General features: G+C 37.6%; 1 protein-coding gene across 1 annotated transcript in view; it reads left to right on the top strand.

Moving 5' to 3' along the window:
* The window catches only part of LOC149070610 (glypican-5-like), a 153507-nt gene that overhangs the window by 115868 nt on the left and 14833 nt on the right, over window positions 1-22806 (top strand). The window contains exon 4 of the mRNA XM_089249157.1: window positions 11621-11874. Within this exon, the coding sequence (XP_089105283.1) occupies window positions 11621-11874 (254 nt within the window). The remainder of the gene's footprint in view (window positions 1-11620; window positions 11875-22806) is intronic.

Genomic DNA, 22806 nt, shown 5'->3' on the forward strand with positions numbered 1-22806 from the left:
TCAGTTTGGATGTTACAGCCATTTTCATCATTATAACTTGAAAATTTGTTTTGATTTGTTACCAGTGCAACAGTTTGAGGAGTCCTCGGCAGAAGTGAAGTCAGTCAGTGCTGTCATTTTTTTCACACATTTGATTTCATTAGGGTAGCTTCTCTACAAAAGTTCTGAATGTTGAAGTTATACTTTCCGTTTTGTAATCATTCGGCACTCGCAAAAAAAAAAAAAGGCTGTAAGCGGTTTTTAAATTCAAGAATGACTGATATATACGGAAAAGTATAGGAAATAATTCCTATTCCGTCAGTCGAGACTTTAAAATACTAAAGTTATAAATGGGATGACGTTAAAAACCATCGACGTTGTACCGACGTCATAATGTAGTCACTGCTGCAGATAGTTCAGAGTAAGAGGCTTTAATTTAGATCAGAGGTTTTTTTCAAACTTTTTCTTGTCACGAGCACTGCCTACACCCATCACCTCAAGAAGAGCACCCTTACGACAAGTTTGACATACGAATGCACGAAAAATCTAGATGATTTTAATCCTTAAATGAAATTTGCACAAGGTTTTAATCGGGAATTTGATTAAGTGCTCCTGAGCACGAAATTAAACATGGACATAAAACACTGTGCTTCAGGGAGCATCGTGGTGCTTGTGAGCAACAGGGTGTAGATGTCTGATTAAGATACTCAATACATCCAGTTATGCTCAAGGAAAAATCTGTGTTGAATGTTATACAGGCATTTCTTGAATATAAGCCTGTTTAGAAAACATTCGGCAATACAGTCCACGCAGCTTAATACGAATACAACGGGACTCGGGGTTTCTGGTAACTATATCCGAAAAAGTCCTGTTTGCAAGTACAGCTACCATAGATCCCGTTTGGACGGGACGTGTGGTAAACGGGTATTGGTAAAACGGTACAACTGTTTTTCTTTCCCACATAATTAGTTGTAAAATGCTCAATCATTCCATTTTCTTTATTCCATTCGAAAACGGGACATTCTCTTCGTTTGAGCTAAAATCCCGCATTTTTGTTATTCAGCCATTGTGAGGCGTTAAAATAAAATTGTCTAATACACTAATGTATATCACGAATTTCGATCATTTTTTTAATGTACAATACGCTTCATAGAAAGGCTTTCCTTGAGAAAGTCTCTCGTAAAAGAAATTGAAATTTGGTCAATTGAAAGAAACTGATCAAGAATTGAAGGAAAGGGCTTCTTTTTCCTCTTACATTTGCTTTCACTATAGGAAGGCCATTTCTTAAGCGGCTCCACACGTACACAGCGAATACTACAGGCTGACTGAAGACGGAAATGTTTATCAACAAGGGAGGGGGGGGGGAAAGAGAATACTTTTTAGCCTCTTACATAATCTTGGAGCCTGATAACGATAACTTATTGGAAAAAAAAGTTTTGTTAAAGCTTCAAAATGCGCAAAAAAATTTTTCGACAAAAAAAAAAATCGCATTATCCAAAGTCACGATAACTATAAACAATTTTTCCCATGTTACGATATTCGTCCGTTCCGTCCTCTGCAAAAGTGATAACAATACCCAAATGATAACATTACGCGTGATTATAACGAGCGGCGTCGACTGTATTGGAAAATCCACATGCATGGCGTATAACAAAAAATAATAAGAAACAATATACTAATTATATGTGTGTAGCAGTATTTCAGTTTCGGGCTACATCGATGGATGTAGATGCAGGGAAGAGACATATCGAAAACAGTTTTCCTGAGACTTGTCGGAAGTGGGTTTTCGGGGGAATAACGTTGGCTCCTGGTCACGATTCCCATTACTTGAATACGAGCAACGTCTTCTCGTATATAAGTTACATGCTTGGACAGTAAGATGGAGAGGAGGACGTAAGGCAAGGAAGTGTGTGATGATAGATACTTCCAGGAGCTTCTTTGCCTACGTGACGTATTGTGTTCTGCTTCCTGTTTTCCTCCTCTTCGGCAAGTCTGCGATTTTCTGACCCAGAAAAAATAAAAATAAAAAAACCCTAGAAAACACAAAATAAACAAACACAAGGCAAAAACATAGGCATTGCCAATTCCCTGGTCTCTCTCTCGCTCACCGTTCTCTAGCCATAGAGCTAACGGATCATGAAGTCATCAAGAAGATGGCGTTATTCTTTTTAACCTATAGCATGGCTTCTTTTTTCCGGCTTTATCATCATTATTATTTTGGTTCTCTGTAAGAAAATCTGAGAATCGGACACGGAAAGTTCTCCGATGTCCTTTCCATCAGACGTTGGTAGGCTTTTATTTTTTGAATCGGCTCAGACAGACGGTCTGATAGGATTTCGGTTTGAAGTTCGAAATGTGTTCCTTGAGTAGATTTGTTTTTTCCTTGATACATCCATGCGGGACGACTTGAATTTTTCATGCTTATCGAAGGAAGGTCTGCAATACTGTCGGGATCAGTGGACTCCTCTCTCTTTTTAGATCTCCTTTAACTACTGATCCAGATAAAAACGAACATATATTGAGAGAGGATTGTCTAGAAAGTAATAATTTCCCCCCACAAACATGGCGAGAGTTTCTGCGATGTGAAAAGAGACGGTGATATTCCGTAGGTTTCGTGGTATTGGACATTTTATGTCAGCTTGGATTTCAATTACTTATCTGCGCTATTTTCGTTTGTTTCCGTGTGTCAGATTCAGCATTGTTCGTATAAAGCGAAGTTTCCCAAAGTGGGCAGTATCCCACCCCCTCAATCTTTCCCCCTTGGGGGCGATGGTCCAGGGGGTGATAGAAGCCTAGAGTTTAGTATAGGATTCTATGGGTTGACTTAGTTTGGGGGGACAATAAGAAGAAAAAATTTTTGAAGAAGGCAGCGATGGAACACGAAAAGTTGGAAACAACAGTTTAAAGTGTTATCGTAACATTGAAAGGCGTAGAGTTTCATGTTTTTTGTACTATTTTCAATACAAATACTACGGTCACAACAGGAAAAATGTCGAAAGAGGTGATGTCCATAAAAAATATGGATGTCCAATATAACAAAAATACAGCAACCCAAAGTAAGAGGAATTATTACGAAAAAATAAAAGGTAAAAATTATAGATAGATAGAACCGCTCACAACCCCGGACTGATGCAAAGCACCTTACTTCTGTTAAATACACCCACGTGAACTTCGAAAAATTCTCATGGTTACTGATGCTTATCCATGTTGCGCTCAAAAATAACTTCCACGAACAGAATTCGAACCTTGGTCTTCAGATTCGCAGTCCGATATACTATTACCTGCACTAACTCGGCTGGTAAAAATTATAAGAATATATGATAAACCACCCATAAAAAAATTACGGTTGCCTTGTCTAAGTATGGATAGCTTCTCGATTTATCCCGTTATGAGCATACATCGTATTTCTTTTCGAACGTGTCAATTGTGCTAGAATTCACGACCCCCCTTAATTAAGCTATTCCATTTATCCACAACCCTATTAGAGAAAAATTCCCTGTGACACCACAACCTCGCATTGTCCCTCACTAGTCGGTACTAGTGTCCCCTTGTCGAAGCAGTTGACTAACGGTGTAGTAATAACTCATGGTCCATCCCAACCGTCCCTTTGAAAAATTCAACCACTCCGATCATATAAACCCCCTAACACCTGTGCTATTGCAAACATGTTCAAAAAAATGTCTTTCTCCAAAGCTGAAGCCCCGTATTCCAACAAGAGCACATGTAGATCTTCACTGCACACCCTCAATCAAATTTATGTCCCTCTGTAAGTATGGTCTCCAAAACCTTACGGCATACTCCAATCCAGAACGAACTAAGCCCGTAAAAAAAGTGGAAAGATCACTTTAAGATAAATGTTTGTAATTGGTAAGCATATTATTAAAGAATAGTTATTTGGCAGGAAAGATTTTTTTTCAGTATGTATATCAAAGTATTAAAGACAAGAAATAAAAATTTCACCAAGAGCTGACCCTACTCAGTCAGCTTAATTACACTGGCACTACTCCGACTTATGTAGCGCATGTTGTGGTGGACGTATTTCATTGAAACTTGCTATATACGTTATTTCGACCATGGGAAAAAGATAAAATGTGATGACAAAAGCTCCCCCTTTTTTCACCTGGTGGTCAAAAATTGAGATTTTTAAAGAAAAAATCAAATATTTCTTTCCCTCACGGTCCATATATCCTATATACCAAGTTTCATCGACACACCCCCATCAGAATGGGTGCTACGGACGTCTGAGTAGTGCCAGTTTATTTATAACAACCCTGTATATTTTATACTCGTAAAAATATTCCGATTCTCTCATATTTATTTTTTTGATCACAGATACTATTCCCAAGAATTCGACACGCTATGGTGAAAAAACCCCCCATCAGTCAACCAGTAGTTATTATAATATTCTGACATCATTGATTCCAATGTGACGTCCTCTATATCAAAATCCCATACAGGAAATACAAATCAAGCATAAAGATGCCAGTGTTCTCAGGTGTCGGCACAACAAAACATGTACATCGCAGTCCAAATCAAGCATAAAGGGGGGGGGGGCATTGTTCTCAGGTGTCAGAAGGCCGAAACAACAGACTACAGTATGTACATATCAAGAGCCCCTGGAAGTTGGCCAACCGCATTACCTACACAAGCGTGATTTATATTATGGTCATCGTACCGAAACTACCCTATTTGGAGCGTTGAAATTTTGGGAGCAGAACCTTTCCATGGATAACATGACAAAACCATCCAACAGATCTCGTTGGCATGACCGAAATATTTATCAGATAATAATCTCAAAAAAAGAGGCTTGGAATTCGCAACTGGCCTTTCGCAAGAAACTTTCTCACGGGTGCAAAGGGGGGATAGTGGGGTAGACGCAGACAATTTTTGTTGTTGCTTATTCTTTCGCACACCCCATATCCTGATTCATTCAAGAGCGAACCACCGACGGGGGCCCAACGGATGGAGTTCAGTGAATGTAGTACGTACATACCTAGTACATACATACGTGCATGCCTTTCTCTCACCCACCCCGTAACTCAATCAAGGATTTAGGTGAAATTCCTCTGGCGCGGCCAGGCCAACCAACATCACGTATATATAAGAAAAGGTAGGAGAAAAAAAGGAAAAAAGAAAAGGTGTTGCCGAGGTGGTCCTGAAGAACTTCTCTGGGTGGTGTGTGTGTGCAATAGGATGAGGGAGAGGGCGCAGGCAACCAACAACTTTCTCTTCTGAGGATTGTGATTGTCCTGCATTCCTGACGTACCTGAAGGCAAAAGAAAGCGAAAAGAAAAACACCGCTCTCTTTTTTTTTTTATTATATGATGTACCATTTTTTTTCCATGGACTTGAAAATGAAGAAAAAAGAAAAGAAGAGCCGGTGGCGGGCTCATGGCCCTCCTCCGAGCCAAGGTCAGCCAGAGGGCGGAAGAGTAGGAAATTGGCCAGTATATAACTAACTTCTTGGTGGTGTGGTTGGTGGCTGGGGCCCATTGGAATGTCTCTCTCAGCCTACACGCACGAATTTTTTTTTTTATCTCCTAGACTACATTATTTTTTACTCATTTGGGCGATGGGGGTCGGTTTTTATAACGGATGTTAGGTGAGAAGATTGGCGGCCATCGTTGCTAGTCGGTGGTTGTGGAGAGAGAGGGTCTTTGTAATGTCTGGCTGGTCTTGTGAGCGGTCAATAATCTCCCCACGGCATTACATTCCATTCAAATACGAAGCTTCGTCCACGCATGCTTTTATCGCAATGTTGGCGCCTGATGGGGGGGGGGGGGAGTTTATTCGAATTTCGTAAATACTATTCATGTTTTAATTTATTTAATTTACGGTAAGAATGATTATTTATATTGTGATAGTTCGGTTAATTTCTTACCGAGAGAGTAATGACTTATTTTTTATAATAGTATTTAAAACAAATATACGATATTTTTGAAGAAATTTAATACCTTTTAAGAATTTCAAATTCCCATTAGAAACATCAAAGTGAACGCAGATGTTTTGAATTTATTATTTTGTCCTCATTTGCAAAAAAAAAATTAAACGTGTTGAAAAATCCGTCACGTTTGAAAAAATTTAGTCAATGCAGATTTCTGATGGATTGAGAGATATCGGTAAAATAAGAAAATGTATATCAACATATACAGTGAAACCTCGATATATCAGTACTCTGCGGACCAAGAAAAAACATCGTTGTAGAGAGGTTAACGTTATATGTCTAGAGGAACAATTATCAAGTGCCACCAAATTTATGCCGGTATTTGCATCTCTTGAATTTAAATTGGCGTTGTTAGTACCTTCCATAAAATGCGTTTTAAGTATTTATTTTCTAAAAAAAAATTCAGTCAGTATCATTGAATAAAATTCAGTCAGTTATTTTACCCTGTAAAGTAGTTTACCGCATAACAATTTTGTGTACTTCTAGGAAGTATCTTCATTGCAACTACGATAACACTTTTGAACACGGTAGATATTGAAAAATACTAATATTATTAAACACCATAGAAAAACCATACGCGCGTGCGCGCGCGCACACACACACACGTATATGAGCACAAATATTTTAAATCAGATTAAAGAATTTTTTTAAATAAAACATACAAAAATTACCAAATATATATATATATATATATAACTTTTAACAAATTTAAACCCACGAGTGAGAGCTGTTTTCTTGCATCTAAAACCTTGGTTTTAGATGCAAGAAAAAATATCGTGGTAGAGAGAGAGATTTACCGTTGTAAAAAAGCGAGGTTTTTCACTGAGCAATGCATACGTATTTCAATTTGGTTAAATTACGATGAGGTTGGCTATTTGAATGGCGGTCCCTCGGTTAGACTTGTCTAAAAATATTCTTATATAAAAATTAAAAAAAACAATAAACGCAAAATATTTTACATTTGTTCTTGTGTTGGTAATTAATAATTGAAATTTTCAAAATATATCAGTTGGAAAAATAAAAATTGCTCTAGATATGAATAATTAAGACCAATAATAAATAAAAAAGTTATGTACTCGGTGAATTTTTTCGATGATGAATTATCTATAAAAATAGAAAAAAAACAACATAAAAAGTACTGTATACTTACATTACGGCCGATGTATGAAGTCTGAGAAACTGGACTCTTGACTTATTATATGCACAGAGCTGTAACTGGGGAAGGGGGGGGTATTGCGCCGAACAGAAGAGTGGGGGTGCCGAAGTTACCCTTCATCTCCTTCTGACCACTAGTTCAACATTATTGAAGAATGTTATTGAAGAATTATTGAAGAATATGTCCAGGCTGACCAAATATCAACAGCCAAACCTAGTTAAGGATCCACTCTTGGGGGAGCAAAAATATGACTCCGTAAGCGAAGTGACCTTACTATCTAACCGAAACGGCTACCCAGTCCCTATTCCGAAGAATTTCTAACCGATAGGTCACCGTCGGGGTAAAAAAGAGCAAACGTAGTGACCCGATAAACATAGTAAGCCCTAATCTCGCTACTTCCTATCCCATGGATTAGTATTTCTCAAACACTGGCCACGGCCCGCTACAAGGTCCTGGCCCAAACCGGGCCGTGAGTGATTCATCATTTCATTTTTAAGCTATTTATTTCCGATTAGTTGTTATGACCGGGCTATCCACTCAAAAAAAGAAGTCTACCGGGCCGCGGGCTTCCAAAGGTTGAGAACCACTGTAGATGAATGAACATTAGCACATTAATCGAAATTCGGTCATTATTTTCAATCGAAGAATCACAATAGTGACACTTAATCTGATAGGTGACAGCAGTAGCTCCAGTTTAGTGATGGTTACATGCAATATAATATATACTTATTTTTAATATTTTATATAAAAGGTGCAATTTACTGATGAAATTTTGTTTTTACCCGTTTATTGGTTGTAGACAAAAGTAACAAAGAAAGGCATCATTTTTTTCATTGTGAATAAGTTTGCAAATTATGTACGTTTAAAGAGTGAGAATGCTTCCCTGTATACTGAGTTTTTGCTGAGCGGATAAAAATCCCTATATTGTATAAGAGGTAGTATGTTACTTTGTCATAAATAACGAAATTTTGTGCGGAGAGAAACAGGTCTGTGCAGGTAAAATAGAAGAGAATTGACTTCTATCTGGAAAAGAAAATCTAGAGAGCACATTTAATGTAGAAATAAAATTTTTCCTTTCCTCGCGAGGATGATGTTCACCCCATGGCTCCCTGAACTGAGATATTTGGTGGGCCTCCTCTGTAGAGCGAATTTATAAACAACAAAAAACTAAAGTGATAAGATTTGTCTCGGGTCCCCGTGCTAGAGCCGGGGTCATAATGCTCACTTAAACCATTACCGATGGATGCTTGATTTCGTACTCTGAAGATTTACTGATAAGGGGCCGTTCAAGTACTACATAAGCAAATTTTTAGCCATTTTTGACCCCCTCCCCCCTTGTCAGCAAAACGCTGACCCCCTCCTTGTCAGCAAAATTTCATCATCAGCTCTGCCCCTCTGAATCCAACTCATATTTTCATAAAGGGTGGTTGATGACGTAAGCATTATCCAACCCCCCCCCTCCCTCCCTTGTCATCAAAAGTCAGCAAATCGGAAACCCCCGAAACCCCATCGATGATGACGTAATACTTGAACGGCCCCTAACTCGGATGAACGCCCTTTGATTTCAATGATTAGTATCCTGATTATTTCAGTTTGTCAGATTTATTTTACGGGTGCTTTTCTTCTGGTGATGGTTATATTCAAATTTCTTAATTCGTGAATATGCCTCACAATAAATGACTGGGCTCCAATCTCATGGCTGCGCATTGACTTTGCGGCTTTGAGGGAATCCAAGTTGTCATCGTTGTCAGTGAAATCTTTTGCATTTCCATGATCTGGCAATGGGGGGGGGGGGATCTGTTCTTCTAGCAACTGAAGCTCGGTTATCGTGAACTTGTTCCAGGTCGCCCACAAGAAATTTCGTGAGACTTGGAATCTCCCCGAGTCTTGGATCATCTTTGGATCCTCGCCATCCTGCACTACCACTCCTCGATATTAATTCTGATCTTAGTTTCATCACATGGGATTGGCTTGTGTACGGGCAGGCAGTTGCGTAATGAAGTGGGCCTCCCACTGCCCCGCATCGGCATTTCTGTGGCTTGTCTTTTTATACTGCTCCAGATAGGTCAGGAACGGACAATGGTGTGAAAATAACAGAATTTTTTTCTCTGACCCATTCTACTGGTTCCAGATTAACCCCTGGCAACACTAGGTGAATGACCCTATCATTGGTCTCCGGATCATTCCAGAACCTCCGCAACTCTGTCGACGCCTTTCCACAAAATGTTGCGGGAATCCTCAGAGATATGAAGTAACAGCTGGAAAAAGATCAGGTAAAATTATCTACCATTCCTACTATCAAATAAAAATTTGCCCAAGAAAAGAAAAATTGCCAGTTCAGAAGACGGGCTATTTCACAAAAAAAAAGAAAAAACGATTTAATCAAATACAAATACAAATACAAATACAACGCCACAACAGGCAAATTGCTCAACGAGGTGGCTGACTTAAGAACATCATGGATCCCCGAGCCATTTTTTGGAGGCCCTACTTACTACTGCTACACCACACATGCACCCCGCCCACAACCCCCCCCCCCCACCCTTGGAACCCCAACGAATCGGTACATGCGGGAATGTGCGTGTACGTGTAGTGAAACCTGACGTGAAGTTTTTTGTTTCTCTGTAATGCTTGTTATGTGTAGTGCTGCCATCTGCCACCAGTTTTTCTAACTATGAGTGAAGTGTTATGATTGAATGATTTATCGTTGTAGGACTGTTGCTCTCTGTGGCGAGACTTTTTTTTTAACGGGGAGATCGGCTCGCATTTGCGCCTTGAAGTTGGGAACCACAGAAAACAAACTTCAGCTGACCACAATTATTATTTTTTTTTCATCAAATTATTATTTTTTTCCAAAAACGTAGCATTTTTGTTGAAATCGGGACGTATGGTCATGACATATCTAAAACCCGAAACCTATCGGCCTCCTCATGAATTTCTCGCTTCGCCATGAACTTTTCACCTAAAAAAGTGCTCTGTGACTCAAAAGGTTTGGGAATCATTGCACTATGGGGTTATGCATAATCATGATAAAGGCGATAAATTTCAAGTATTTATCAAATTTACTAACAACACTTGGTTGACTAAGACGATTGATAAGCACGCATAATAGCCGGTTATTATGTATAATAATCGATTTATCACATTTACCGTAACATATACATGCTATCTGTGCATACAGGGGGAATCCGACCTGTTCTGCCAAACGAAAGGGGGTGATAGACGAGCCCAAGTGGATCATGAAACAACCTACCAACCCTGTCCTATCACTAACCGTTTTCGAGGTATGGTGGATATTATGAAAAAAAAGAAGGAAGTCTGAAAAAAACCCGGATTCGCGAAGTTTCTGAGAGACCTACGTCCAAATCATGCACAAATTTCGAAAGAGCAGAAAAAATGATATAAGGTCTCACAATTTCATCAAGGTCACAAAATATCTGAATTTACTGGCGAGCTACAGGCGCTGAAAGATTGGCAAAGTTCAAAATCGAATTGTCGCCAAATATTTTAATCGCCAACTCCGCAAACACACTTCTAGATACAATCGATCAAATTTGCCAAAAACTTGTCCGTTCCACCAGCTTTCGAAAGAGCTTAGAATAACCAAATTGGTCATTCAGTTCAGGAGAAATTTAGTCGTTTGTTTGCAATACATCACTGAAATCTGCTTTCGTCGAAGTAATTTTAGTAGGTTTTGGCGACAATTCGATTTTTCACTTCATCGATCTCTCAGCGCTTGTAGCTCGCCATTAAATACGGATATCTTGTAGATAGAGGTGATGTCACCTTATAGGAGTTTTTGTGCAAAATAAAATTGTCGCCAAAATCTGTAACCGCCAATTCCGAATTATCGTCCAATTACTACTTCGACAAACGCTGATTTCAGTGATGTATATATTGCAAACAAGACTAAATTTCTCCTGAACCAGAAATTTAGTCTGAACCTAAAAAAATTACTCCCTAAAGTTAAGTCCTAAAGATGAACCTAATTTACTGCTGAACTTAAATTTCTCTTGAACCAGAAAACAGGTATGGTTTACTGTAAGCTCTTGAAGCTGATGGAATGAATAAGTTTTTGGGAAATTTGACCGATTGTAGATAGAAGGGTGTTTGCAGAATTGACGATTAAAAATTTTGGCGAAAATTCGATTTTGAATTGCGGCGCATTGTAGCTCGCCATTAAAACCAAATATTTCGATGAAATTGGTGTCAACTTATAGAATTTTTTCTGCTTTTCCCAAATGTGTGCTTAGTTTGCTTTTAGGTCTTTCAGAAAAATTCACAAATTCTGGTTTTTTTCAGACTTGACGCATTTTTTTTCCATAATCGATTATCCACCAAAACGAGTTTGAGATAGCACAGGGTTGGTGGGGTGTTTCATGATCCACTTGGGCTCGTCTATCACCCCCTTTCGTTTGACAGAACATATAGGTCGGCTTCATTCTGTATGTGTATTCAGTTGCAATATATATATGTTTTGAGTGGAAAATAAACCTGTTGATTATTAAACTATTTTTCGTTTTTCTCCTCTTTCGTATCAGGTTAAACAGAAATGCGGCCATCTGAGACGTGTGACCAGAGACACGTCGTCTCAGGCATCTCTCACGCGGCCATCGAGTGACAGAGTTCTGGGCCACAGGCCACTTTCTCAGTCGGAGACCAGCCTGTACATACAGTTGCAGAACTTCGTGCATAAAGTGTCCGAATCGCGGAGTTACTACGCGAATCTGGCCGATGACTTGTGCAAGGCAAGTTCGACGCAGACCGACTGCTGGAATGGTGAGCGACTGTCCGGGTGAGTGTACAACACTTTTCCCACGTAGTTCTGATGCAAATCTTAATCATTTTAGTATGACAGAGAAAGCCATTCTCTTCGATTCGGAGGATTATCAAGGAAAATTTATAGAAGCCGAATTAATATCATTAATCTTTTACCATTATTAATTTTATCGCGTTTTTTTTCAGTTTCTTCACAAAATTCCATGATTACGTCATACATTATATACAAATATTATTAGTATGTAGTGGGATCCGAAAAATTCGCCCCCCGATGTTTTGTCCTTGACATTTCACCCCTGGACGCGACCAAGTGAGTGGGTGACTGACCGTTTGAGTGATCGAGTGGGTGAATGACCGTATCAGTGACCATTTGAGTGACAAAGTGAGTATGTGAGTGAGCTGGTGAGCGAGCCTTTCATAAGGACACACACTCAACCGGTAATTCAACCGCTCACTTGATCCTTCAATCGCATACTCACTCGGTCATTCATACTTCCTTCTTAAACACGCACTTCGTACACATTCTTCTGGACCGTTAATCAGGGGTTTGAAATGCATACTTCCATTATACAAGGGGAAATTATTATTTGGCCATAAAAGAGGGGCGATCGCATCTGAGAGGTTTTACTGTATTACGTCAACAGATTTTTGGACGTTGTTGACCTCCCTTGTCAGCAAAACTTCCTCAACTATGTCCCCACCTCCTACAGGATATTGGGATTAGAGACGCACGCGGGGGGGGGGGAGGGGAAGAGGGGCATAGGGAGCTCGTATCACCCCCCCCCCACCCTCCCCCCAAGACGATCAAACATTTTTTATCCAATTTTTTTTTAACTAAAATATCGAAAGAAAATGCCTTTACATGTTATCATTTTTCTCAATAATTACAGACTGAACACGCTGTATTTTTATAGCTTTGGTTTCAAGCTTTGAGCATCAATTAATGTGAGCGATATATAGATTGCCGTTGATAGTTGGTGCGACGTACAGAGGAGGCTACTGAGTTCTCGTCTTCTTCATCCCGGTTTGTCGAAATTCCAGAGAAGTTAATCCGTCAATGGCACACGACGGTTGTTTAAAAACAACTATTTGATCAGTGATTTTGAGTATCCTTCCTAATTAGCTAGACGATGGAATCATTGCGGATGTGTCTGGTCTTGAATATAGAGCAAGGTGGGCCCACGCCACGCGCGGTCAAGTTTTTCAAGGGGGGGGGGATAGCAAATGAAGTAATAAAAACAAATAATAATAAAATAGAAAAGCAGTTCAAATTTGAAACAGCGGAGGATTTATGTATAAGATTTCTGGATTATGGCATAGAAATATTGCAGCTTTATCGCTCCCACTCATTCATAATTCTTCACTTCAATAAAGAATTAGAAACTTATATGAAATATGCTAAAAGAAATTGTTTAATAGATGGAGCTATAGATATTAACTTATATGGTAAAGATAGAGAAACCACATTACCTGGATATAATGTCAATAAATGGCTTTAGTACGTTACACGAATATACAGCGGGAGAGATTAATGGAACTAAAACGTGCCTTGATCATGTCTTCTATAGAGCTAAACAAAATACAACTCAGAAATTTAATGTATATAAAACTCACATAACTAACCATTATCAAGTAATAGGATATACAAATTTTTTTGTAGCCAAAGAAACTGTACTGGAGATAACAGTAACAGCATGCAATACCTATTACACAAATAAGATGGAAAGTGGAGGTACACATAACTTGATATTAAATAATTCTTTGTGCTACTTTATATTAAAATAAAAAAGATAAAAGATTATTTAAAAAATAATATAAATAAAAAAATCCTTTAAAAATGAATGACGCTTGCCATGTGTCAACAGACAATAGGTTATTTTTGTAGCCCTACTGGAAGGACATCTTGGTCCCTTAGGGGTCACAGAGTGAATGTACATAATCTATGTTATTCATTTTTTTTTGTTTCTGTTTTCGTCTTTTTGTACCAGTATTTTCTGTTTTTGTCTTTTGTATCAGATTGTACTTGTAGTGTTATTGTCATAAAAAAAATACACGCAAAATACACCAATTAAGATGCCATTGAGAATATGCAAAATTTTCATAAAGTGTGGTCTTAATCATCATTCAAACCCCCTCCTCTCCATCATCGAAAGTCAGCAAATCCGAAATATAATCTCGATGCTGACGTAATAATTGAAAGTCCTCTATGGTCACTCACCCACTCGGTCACTCATACGGTCTCTCACCCACTCACTCGCTCCCGTCCGTGGCGTTTGCCAGGGGCAAAACGGGGGTGAAAAGTCGGAGGGGCCAAGTTTTCGTAAACCATTATGTAATAGCTATTCAAACGCATTTTTTTGCACATAGCCTATAGTTCTTATCCTATCGTGGGCATTGCAATCAATAAAAAAAATCATTTAAATCACAGCTGTTCAAGGTGTCGCCCTCTCCCCCCCCCCTCTCACCTTATAAAAGATAAATGAAGGACTATAGATGTAATTCCGAGATGAATCGATGATATCAGTGGAAATAAACAACGATTATATAGACGACGTCGATTGACATCGACATTTCAGTCGACAGAAACTTGTCTCTTTAAAGCCCGTCACGAAATCTGCCGACATCATTTTTTTTCTTTGACCGCTTATGAATGTATACATCAATCGATAAGCGATCTTATCAGTTTCTTAAAACGAAGGAAAGGATACTCTAATAAGCATTTATTTTGTTCTTTTATTCCTCGGGGTGATCGAGGTTATCCTTAAAATGTTCATTTTTTTTTACATTCATCGCCATTCCATTCAGCTTTTTCCTCGTACGAGAGAGAGAGAGAGCTCATGAATAAAATATATAAAATATCATTGAAGCAAGTCTGTCTGTCATCAGAAAATAACTCAATCCGATTCCGAATAATTGAGAAAATAGCATGGACAAGGCAAGAACGCGATTAAGAATCTATTAATAAAGTATTCATCGATAAGATTTTTCGAATGGTTTTTAATTACGGGGCTCTAGTTTAATTGGAAGTTCTTGAGCGACTCGATGGATATGCTGTTCGCTAGACATGAAGGACTCTTTTTCTCGAGCTGTTTTCTGGCAGTATTGAGCGTTTCCTTGAATCAATCATTAATCAAGCTTGTTGTGTGTGTTAGATTTTTAAATAAAAATCGAAAAAATTTATTTTTTTGATTACGAAGAACTCCTCGCGTTCTCATATGGACAAAATTCGATACCTATCGGAACTATCCAGACGTATATCGATTTGTCACCGCGAAGAATAAAATTCGCATAATGATACATTTCATTCTCAGTTGCAGTTGTTATCGGATTATTTCTCTTATATCCTAAATCCTTCGATATAATTAATCATGAGTAGTCGGATGGAATTTCAATACGAGGACGCGATAGGAAGAACCCGAAAGGTATCATTATAGATAATCTAGTTTTGGAAATGAAATTGCACACAAGAGCGAATTTGAATTTTTTTTTCTTTTTTGTGATCAACAGATGCTCTTGAAAATTAAGACTGTATATATCTATTGATTATACTGATATTTTAACGCGGAGGCGTAAAAACGAATCGAAAAATTTAGTATCGGTCCTATATTTACCTGTTACTCCGATATAGTGGGTTTTGAGCTGTGAATACGGGTAGAGAAACACAGTGTCGCCCTTAAGAAGGGTGCGATAGGTGCGGTTGCACTGGGCTCCGAGATTCGAGGGATTCCCGCACTAACGGTAACAGATGTGAAAAAATTTATGTTGAAATATTGCCAAATTAACCCTTTTTCTATTTTTCTATTTGCAATGGATGTTTTCCTCTAGTGACTAAACGCATTTTTGTTTCTAGTGGGGGGGGGGGGGGAGGCACAGGGGCCCAGAGTAACAAGTCAAACAGGGAGGCTCGTAATTAATGAAAGCTTTCACGAATTCTAGAAATATTCCTTTCAATAATCACACTTATTATAATCAATAGAACAATTATTATTATTAATAGAAATGAAGGAAATTCATAATTATAAATTTTCTTCATTTCTGGAATTATTTCGCTCGATAATTCCGAAATTGCATCAATTTCAGAACTATTTCTTTCATTAATATTGAATTTTCTTCTTCTCTGGAAATATTTAATCAAATAAATAACGTGATTCTCATGTATTCCCGAGAGGTCTACGATCTGTTCAGGGAATTTGTTAGTGTTAGTAGACATCCATGCCCGAACCGGAATTTGAACCTAAACCTGTACAGTCAGAGGCTAGTTCCCTAACCACTCGACTGCCAGGCGGTGTCCTTTCATTAATTTTGAATTCTGGAACTATTTCTTTTTTTCAATTATTATGAATTTTATTCATTTCTGGAATTATTTCTACCAATAATTTCAAATTTTCTCAACCGAGGAATAATTTTTGTCATTAATTCGAAAATTTCATAATTTCTGGAATTATTTCTTGCATTAACTATGAATTTTCTTTATATTTCTGGAATTTTATATACAGGGTGATTATAAAAACACTATCCCGACATATGGGCCCCTAACTATCATACCATTCACAGAAACTAAATGAAATTTTGGCATAAGGTATTTTGATGTATGCGCTCAAGAATGATATGGAAAACAACAGTGTCACTCAAACAGTTACGGTTACAGTGAGAAAATTTCGAAAATATCAAATGGCAACACCAAGTTTTTTGTATTGGAATGTGATCTCCATTGTGAAAAACCCTAAATAGCGTTCGAACGGCAACTGTAGCATGAAAATCACCGGCGGTAGATAGGCTAAAAGTGAGGACAATCAACAAGGACAGAGAAGCAGCATAAAATAAAGCATTTTATTGTGTTTCACAAATTTTTCACATGACCTTGTGGAGGACTAATCAGGCTGGGATCTCAGCCGAAGAAACGGTGTGACGAATGAAACGAACATTAATGCTCTGGTGCACGGCAAAGTCCTTTTTACTTTTTCCTTGCCTAGCTCCGGGGATTTTCGTGCTACAGGTGCCATTCCAACGCTATTTAGTGTTTTTCAGTATGGAGATCGCATTCCAATACAAAAAACTTAGTGTTGCCATTTGATATTTTCGAAATTTTCTCACTGTAACCGTAACTGTTAGAGTGACACTGTTGTTTTCCATATCATTCTTGAGCGCATACCTCAAAACACCTTATGCCAAAATTTCATTCAGTTTCTGTGAATGGTATGATAGTTAGGGGCCCATATGTCGGGATAGTTTTTTTATAATCACCCCGTATATATATATATATATATTTCCTGCATTAACTATGAATTTTCTTTATTTCTGGAATTGTTGTCATCTACCAAAATTTTCAAATTTTTGGTAGATGACACCCCCCGCCCCCTGAAAAGCACATAATATCGGGACTAAAGGTTCCCCCTACAGTTTTTGGGGCTTCGGAGTTGTCAGACACCCCCTATTATATTCTGACCGAGTCCCACTTCTGGTAAAGGCTCCTAATATTCTTCTCTTTATTAATTTCCATGGGCTCTCACGTGTATTTCGATCGAAACTTAGTGGTAGCCGATCAAAACTGTCCGAATGCGCTCTTTCAGCGAAATTTTCACAGTTCAAGATCAATGTAACTTGGCATTGAGATACTGGAATATTTCATCACCTTAAGAAAAAAAAATTGTGTTTATTGGTGATGATGGGCATGAGTTGCTGAGATACTCGGGTGACTTCATTTTGTTGCTGTCCAGTTACTGACCCCCGATCTTTTGCTATTTCGGGAAGGATGGGTCTGCTGTCGAGGTTTGAAAGGCTTTGGACGATCTATGCTTTCGGTATGCATTGATGGATAAAAATCGTCATCGAATATGCCCAATGCACAGCAATTCACTTCATTTTGTCTGCTTAGTATTAGAAACAGCCCCCATAGAAACCCGGATTATAATTAAAATCCCGGATTATAATTAAAATCCCGGATTATAATTAAAACATAACGATTTCGCTACGGAACAAACCGGTTATTATGAATAATCTCCGAGCATTTTAGTAAGTTTGATAAATCTCCCTAAATTTATCGCTATTACCGGCAATTATGCATAGTCCCCAAGCATCGCGTTGTTCGTAAACATGATAAATTGTACTATATGATACACTATACATGAACATTCATTCATGTGTTGTATCATTATATCGGGGTACGATGGTGAAATTTGTTATCATTAAATCAGGGTACGATCGTGAAATTTGTTATCATTTTATCGGGGTCCGACTAGATTTATCACACATACACATTTTCGCCTCATTTGGAAGTTTTTCAATATTCATCAAATTCACCTATTACACTAGGGTTATTGTGCATAACCATAGTTGAAGGCGATAAATTTAAAGTATTTATCAAATTTATCAAATGTGCTTGGTTTTTAAACATAATCGCCGTTAAAAGTGATTGTGCTTTCAGTATTTATCGAATTTACTAACGACGCTTGGGTATTACACATAATCGTAGGTAAAAGTGATAAATTTAGACCAAAGTAATTTGTAGATACGCATAATTACCGGTTTTTATGTATAATAATCAATTTAACACATTTATCGTAACCTATACATCACGAATGCACTTATGAACATACATCAAGTCTTGCTTTCGTTGGAAAACAAGCAGAAAATACGGAACTTCTTCGTAATTACAAAAACGCATTAGCGCTTAACGACAATCAATGAGAATGTATTTTGGGGAGAATTCAGTTAAGGACATTACATATTTGTTATTACGAATCTTACTTTCGACCGGAACATATTAGCCATAATAACAGGGAGCTGAACAATAGGCTGAACCCTTTCCTATACGGGCCATAAACGCATAATTTTTTTCCTTAGAGATTATTTCAGCCGTGGGTATTTTCGCTGCAAATGATGTGAGAAAAAGTGTTGAGATCGCATTCGATTCGACAGGAAATGCGTTGTTTTGTTTAAGTTTGGCGTTGCCGTGACTCGAGCGAAATTAATTTTTATTTTTGCAGACAGTGAGGTAGAAGCCCACCCACTTTTTTTTACCAAGAAAAAGCTGTTTTTCTCTTCTCTTGTCCATAAAAATATACACAACATATATATGTACGTGCTTTTTTTTGTTCGAATCTTCATCATAGTTCCATTCTCTGCATGTGGCATTTTGCTTTTCTCTCCCAGTTTTTGTTCTTTTTCCAATGGATCCTCCGAGAACAGGGCGTCCACGAGAATTCTTCGAGTCATTGCACAGCTTATGAAGCACATTTGGAAGAAAGAAAAGTGCATTTTGTCATACTCGAAAGTCAATAAAAACAAAATAAATACTCCGAAAAAAAAAATTATTAAATGTTAATTTTGTTTTACCATCGAAAGGGGGTGAAATTCAACTGTTGCGGTGAGAATACAATGGATGCTTCAAAATGAATTTCCAGGAATGATTTGTTCTGGGAAAAAGAAGAGAATATGCTTCAGCTACTAGTTTTTCTTTACATTTTTAATAAAATTGAATTAAATAATAACAATAAATCTTTAACCTATTCCGAGTTATTTTATAGTGATAACCTGTGGTTTCAAACCGAAAATGTCGCGCGATCACCTTCTCTTCATTCTTGTGTAAAAATTGGTTTTCCTCTCTGATCTCTGAATAGGTCGGTGTTTTCATCGTCAGAGAAATCAGTGCTTTCCTGACATTGTTTAAGAAATGTTTGTTTCCTTATAACGTTAGAGAGAGCCTCGAAGAAGTGGATATTTCATTATTTAATACAGCGAAACCTCGCTACAACTATACTTGATATAACGATAAATCCCTCTAAGACGATATTTTTTCAAGTATTGTTTGAAAATGACTGCACTCTAGTGTTAAACCGCTACCTCTGGATATAACGATACTCCTTCTACAACGAAATTTTTTTGGTCAGCAGAAGTTTTCTTCCGTTTCTTTGGAAAAAAATAATTTTTTTTCTGTGAGAGAGAAATCGGAGTTTTCTCTGTGAAAATTAGAATTTTTTCTTGCTGTTGAAGAAATTGGACTTTTTTTTTCTTCTGTTTTTAAAGAAATCGAAGTTTTCCAGCCATTGTTGGAGAAATATGCATTTCTTCCAATTCGTGAAAATTTTTCATTGATTCATTTTCGTAAGAAACATATACCTACATGTAGGATAAAAAAATCCAGTCAGATCGTTACTGTACAGAAAATATTTCTTGGTCGAACCAATTTTACACTCATCAATGTAAGTGAATGAACGAATGGACAATACAAACTTGGAGAAGTTTGTATCCGGTTGGATGCCAGGAATTATAAAAAAACACGAATGATAACCGAGACTAAAGGGCTAGAAAAAAACCCCCACCCAATTATATACCTATGATGTGCTAATATGATTTCACATGTTGATTTGGCAAATACCAAAAACCGGGATCCGTATGTGATATCGCTAATTATCCAGAGAAAATTGTCTTACGACCGTATTCACCAACACAGTTTAAACTGCAATCGCAAGTGAAAGGATTGAAGATCGAAACAGCGTGGTTAAATTGAGGATTTTAACCAATCCGTTTCGATCGCTAATCGTTTAACCTGCGATTGTAGTTTAAACTGTGTTGGTGAATACGGCCGTAAGGCAAGTAAAGTTGCCGATTACAATTTAAAAAAAAAAATTGTCAAAGTCACAAGTGAAGTTGCTAATTAAAGCCAAAAAAAATTGAAGAAAGCGAGTAAAATCGGCTATTACAGTCAGAAAAATTGTCTAAGGTAAGTGAAATTGTCAATTCGGTCATATCGTGACTGTACAGAAAATATTTCTTGGTCAAGGCTGTTTTTTACACCCATCAATGGAAGTGAATGAACGGAAGAACAGCACAGTCTTGGAAAAATTCGTATCCGGTTGGATGTCGGGTATTATAAAAAAAAAAAAAAATCTCACAGAATACGAAATCACGAATGATAACCGAGACTAAAGGGTTACAATGAAGGCAAAAAAAACCAATTATCTATGATGTACAAATATGATTTCACCTGTTCATTCTTTGAACATCTTGCTGACAAGGTTAAGACGTCGTGCAGGCGTGCGTGTAGTACTGTGGCGGCGTAAAGACACGTATGGGGTTTGAGCTCCATCCAATCGCCAACACCCTCTTGACCAAACCTTTTCGCATGCTCACACGTATGAACCAGAAAAAAAAAAACCATCATCATGATGCCCAGACAGTGGCGCCCTGAACTTTTCTATACATTTTTTTATTTCTGAATGTCTCATCTTTTTCTTTTTTTCAAATATATATTCTTCATGATGTTGTTGTTTCCTGTGGAGTTAAGACACCAGAGAGAAGAAGTGGAATGTTGCTGGACCGGACATTCTCACCTTAGGGTGCAAGATAGTGAAAAAGAAAGGAGAGATAAAAAGAAGAGAACCAAATTTATTTCTTCATTTTTATCATCACGTGTGAGAGCCATTACAAGAGGATGTTTTGTGGTTTTTGGATGAGGGAATGAGATTTAGATGCCTGTTTTTGGGGGGGACTTCCGGTCGGGCATTTTCTGGTTGGACCACTTCATCCTACTCATCCCTAGATGTAAGCGATATCTGGTCACCTGAAATTGATCCAACGCCGGATAGAATCTGTTGCAGTGTTTTCTCGACCCATGGTCCGCGAAGTAGAGTTGGTCCAAGACGGGCAGACTTGATGATTCCAAAATCTAGTTTAATTGGAAGTTCTTGAGCGACTCGATGGATGTGTTGCTCACTAGACATGAAGGACTCTTTTTCTTGAGCTGTTTTCTAGCAATATTGAGCGTTTCCTTGAATCATTCATTAATCGGGCTCGTGTGCGTTAGATTTTTAAATAAAAATCCAAAAAAATTTTTGATTACGACGAACTATCGCGTCCTCATACGGGCAAAATTCCATGGCTATCGGAACTACGTAAATTCCGGACGTATTTCGATTTGTCATCAAAGAGCAAAAAATAAAATTAGCTTAATTATACATTTCCATCTCGGTTGTAGTTGTTGTTATCGGATTATTTTTCTTATATCCTCAATTTTTCGATATAATTAATCATCAGTATTAACCCATTAATTAAAACTGATTGAATGAAAAGATTTTTCGATTGTTGCATCACGTTACCCATAACGCAATGGTTCTCAAATTGTTGTAACTCGCGTCTCCCTTGCGTAATCCCTGTTTCGTACGTGACTCCCCAGAATGATTTAGAGCAGTGTTTCTCAACTTTTCTGAAAACAGAGATCAGTCGAATATCTGAAACAATTTGACGAACCACTTGTGTCCCGTATTACGGGACATTCCTGTAAATTTTTGTTGTTCCGATTTTTTTTAAATATTTTTCCTGTTTTTTTAAACGATACTTATTTAAATTTTTATTTCTCAAAAGTTGTGATTACACAGTGTTTCCACAATACAAATTATACTATGATAATTATGGCAAAAATTACAAATATTCATTTCACATATTTGTCGGACTTAATGTTTTGTCCTCACATTTTTTTGGAGTTTCAATTACGATTTGTGATTGTGCCTACTTTTGACAATGTTTATGAAGAAAAGCAATATCACGTGTTTCACGGATTATTATTTAAGATCCCAAAATTTACCGAATGTCTTATTTTTCTCAATGAACTTTGGTCATCAGGACACACATTCGAATATTCTCTTCGTAAAATACATTTTTTGTTATTTTTACTATTCAAATCTATGTAAATCATGTAAATAATCAATGTGTTCCCCGAAGTGCAACATACCATATTTTTTCTAAATATTGACATTAATTTTTTTTGTCGTGTAATAAAGCATTCAGGATAGCTCATTTGCCTAATACATATAATCCCCCTCAAAATTGTTCTCGTCTGGGTATTTCACTACTACCAGAGGAGAAAAATTTTTTTCGGTACTACTCATCTGTTTTTGCGTCTGTGAGGCCAAAAAAGTATTTATCTGCCCACCTTGTCTCATGCACATTC

The sequence above is a fragment of the Pholcus phalangioides genome, unplaced genomic scaffold (genome assembly GCF_987345545.1).
Source record: "Pholcus phalangioides strain wild (caught in Gottingen) unplaced genomic scaffold, Ppha-v1.0 ptg000021l_1, whole genome shotgun sequence".
In the NCBI taxonomy this organism is placed as follows: domain Eukaryota; kingdom Metazoa; phylum Arthropoda; class Arachnida; order Araneae; family Pholcidae; genus Pholcus; species Pholcus phalangioides.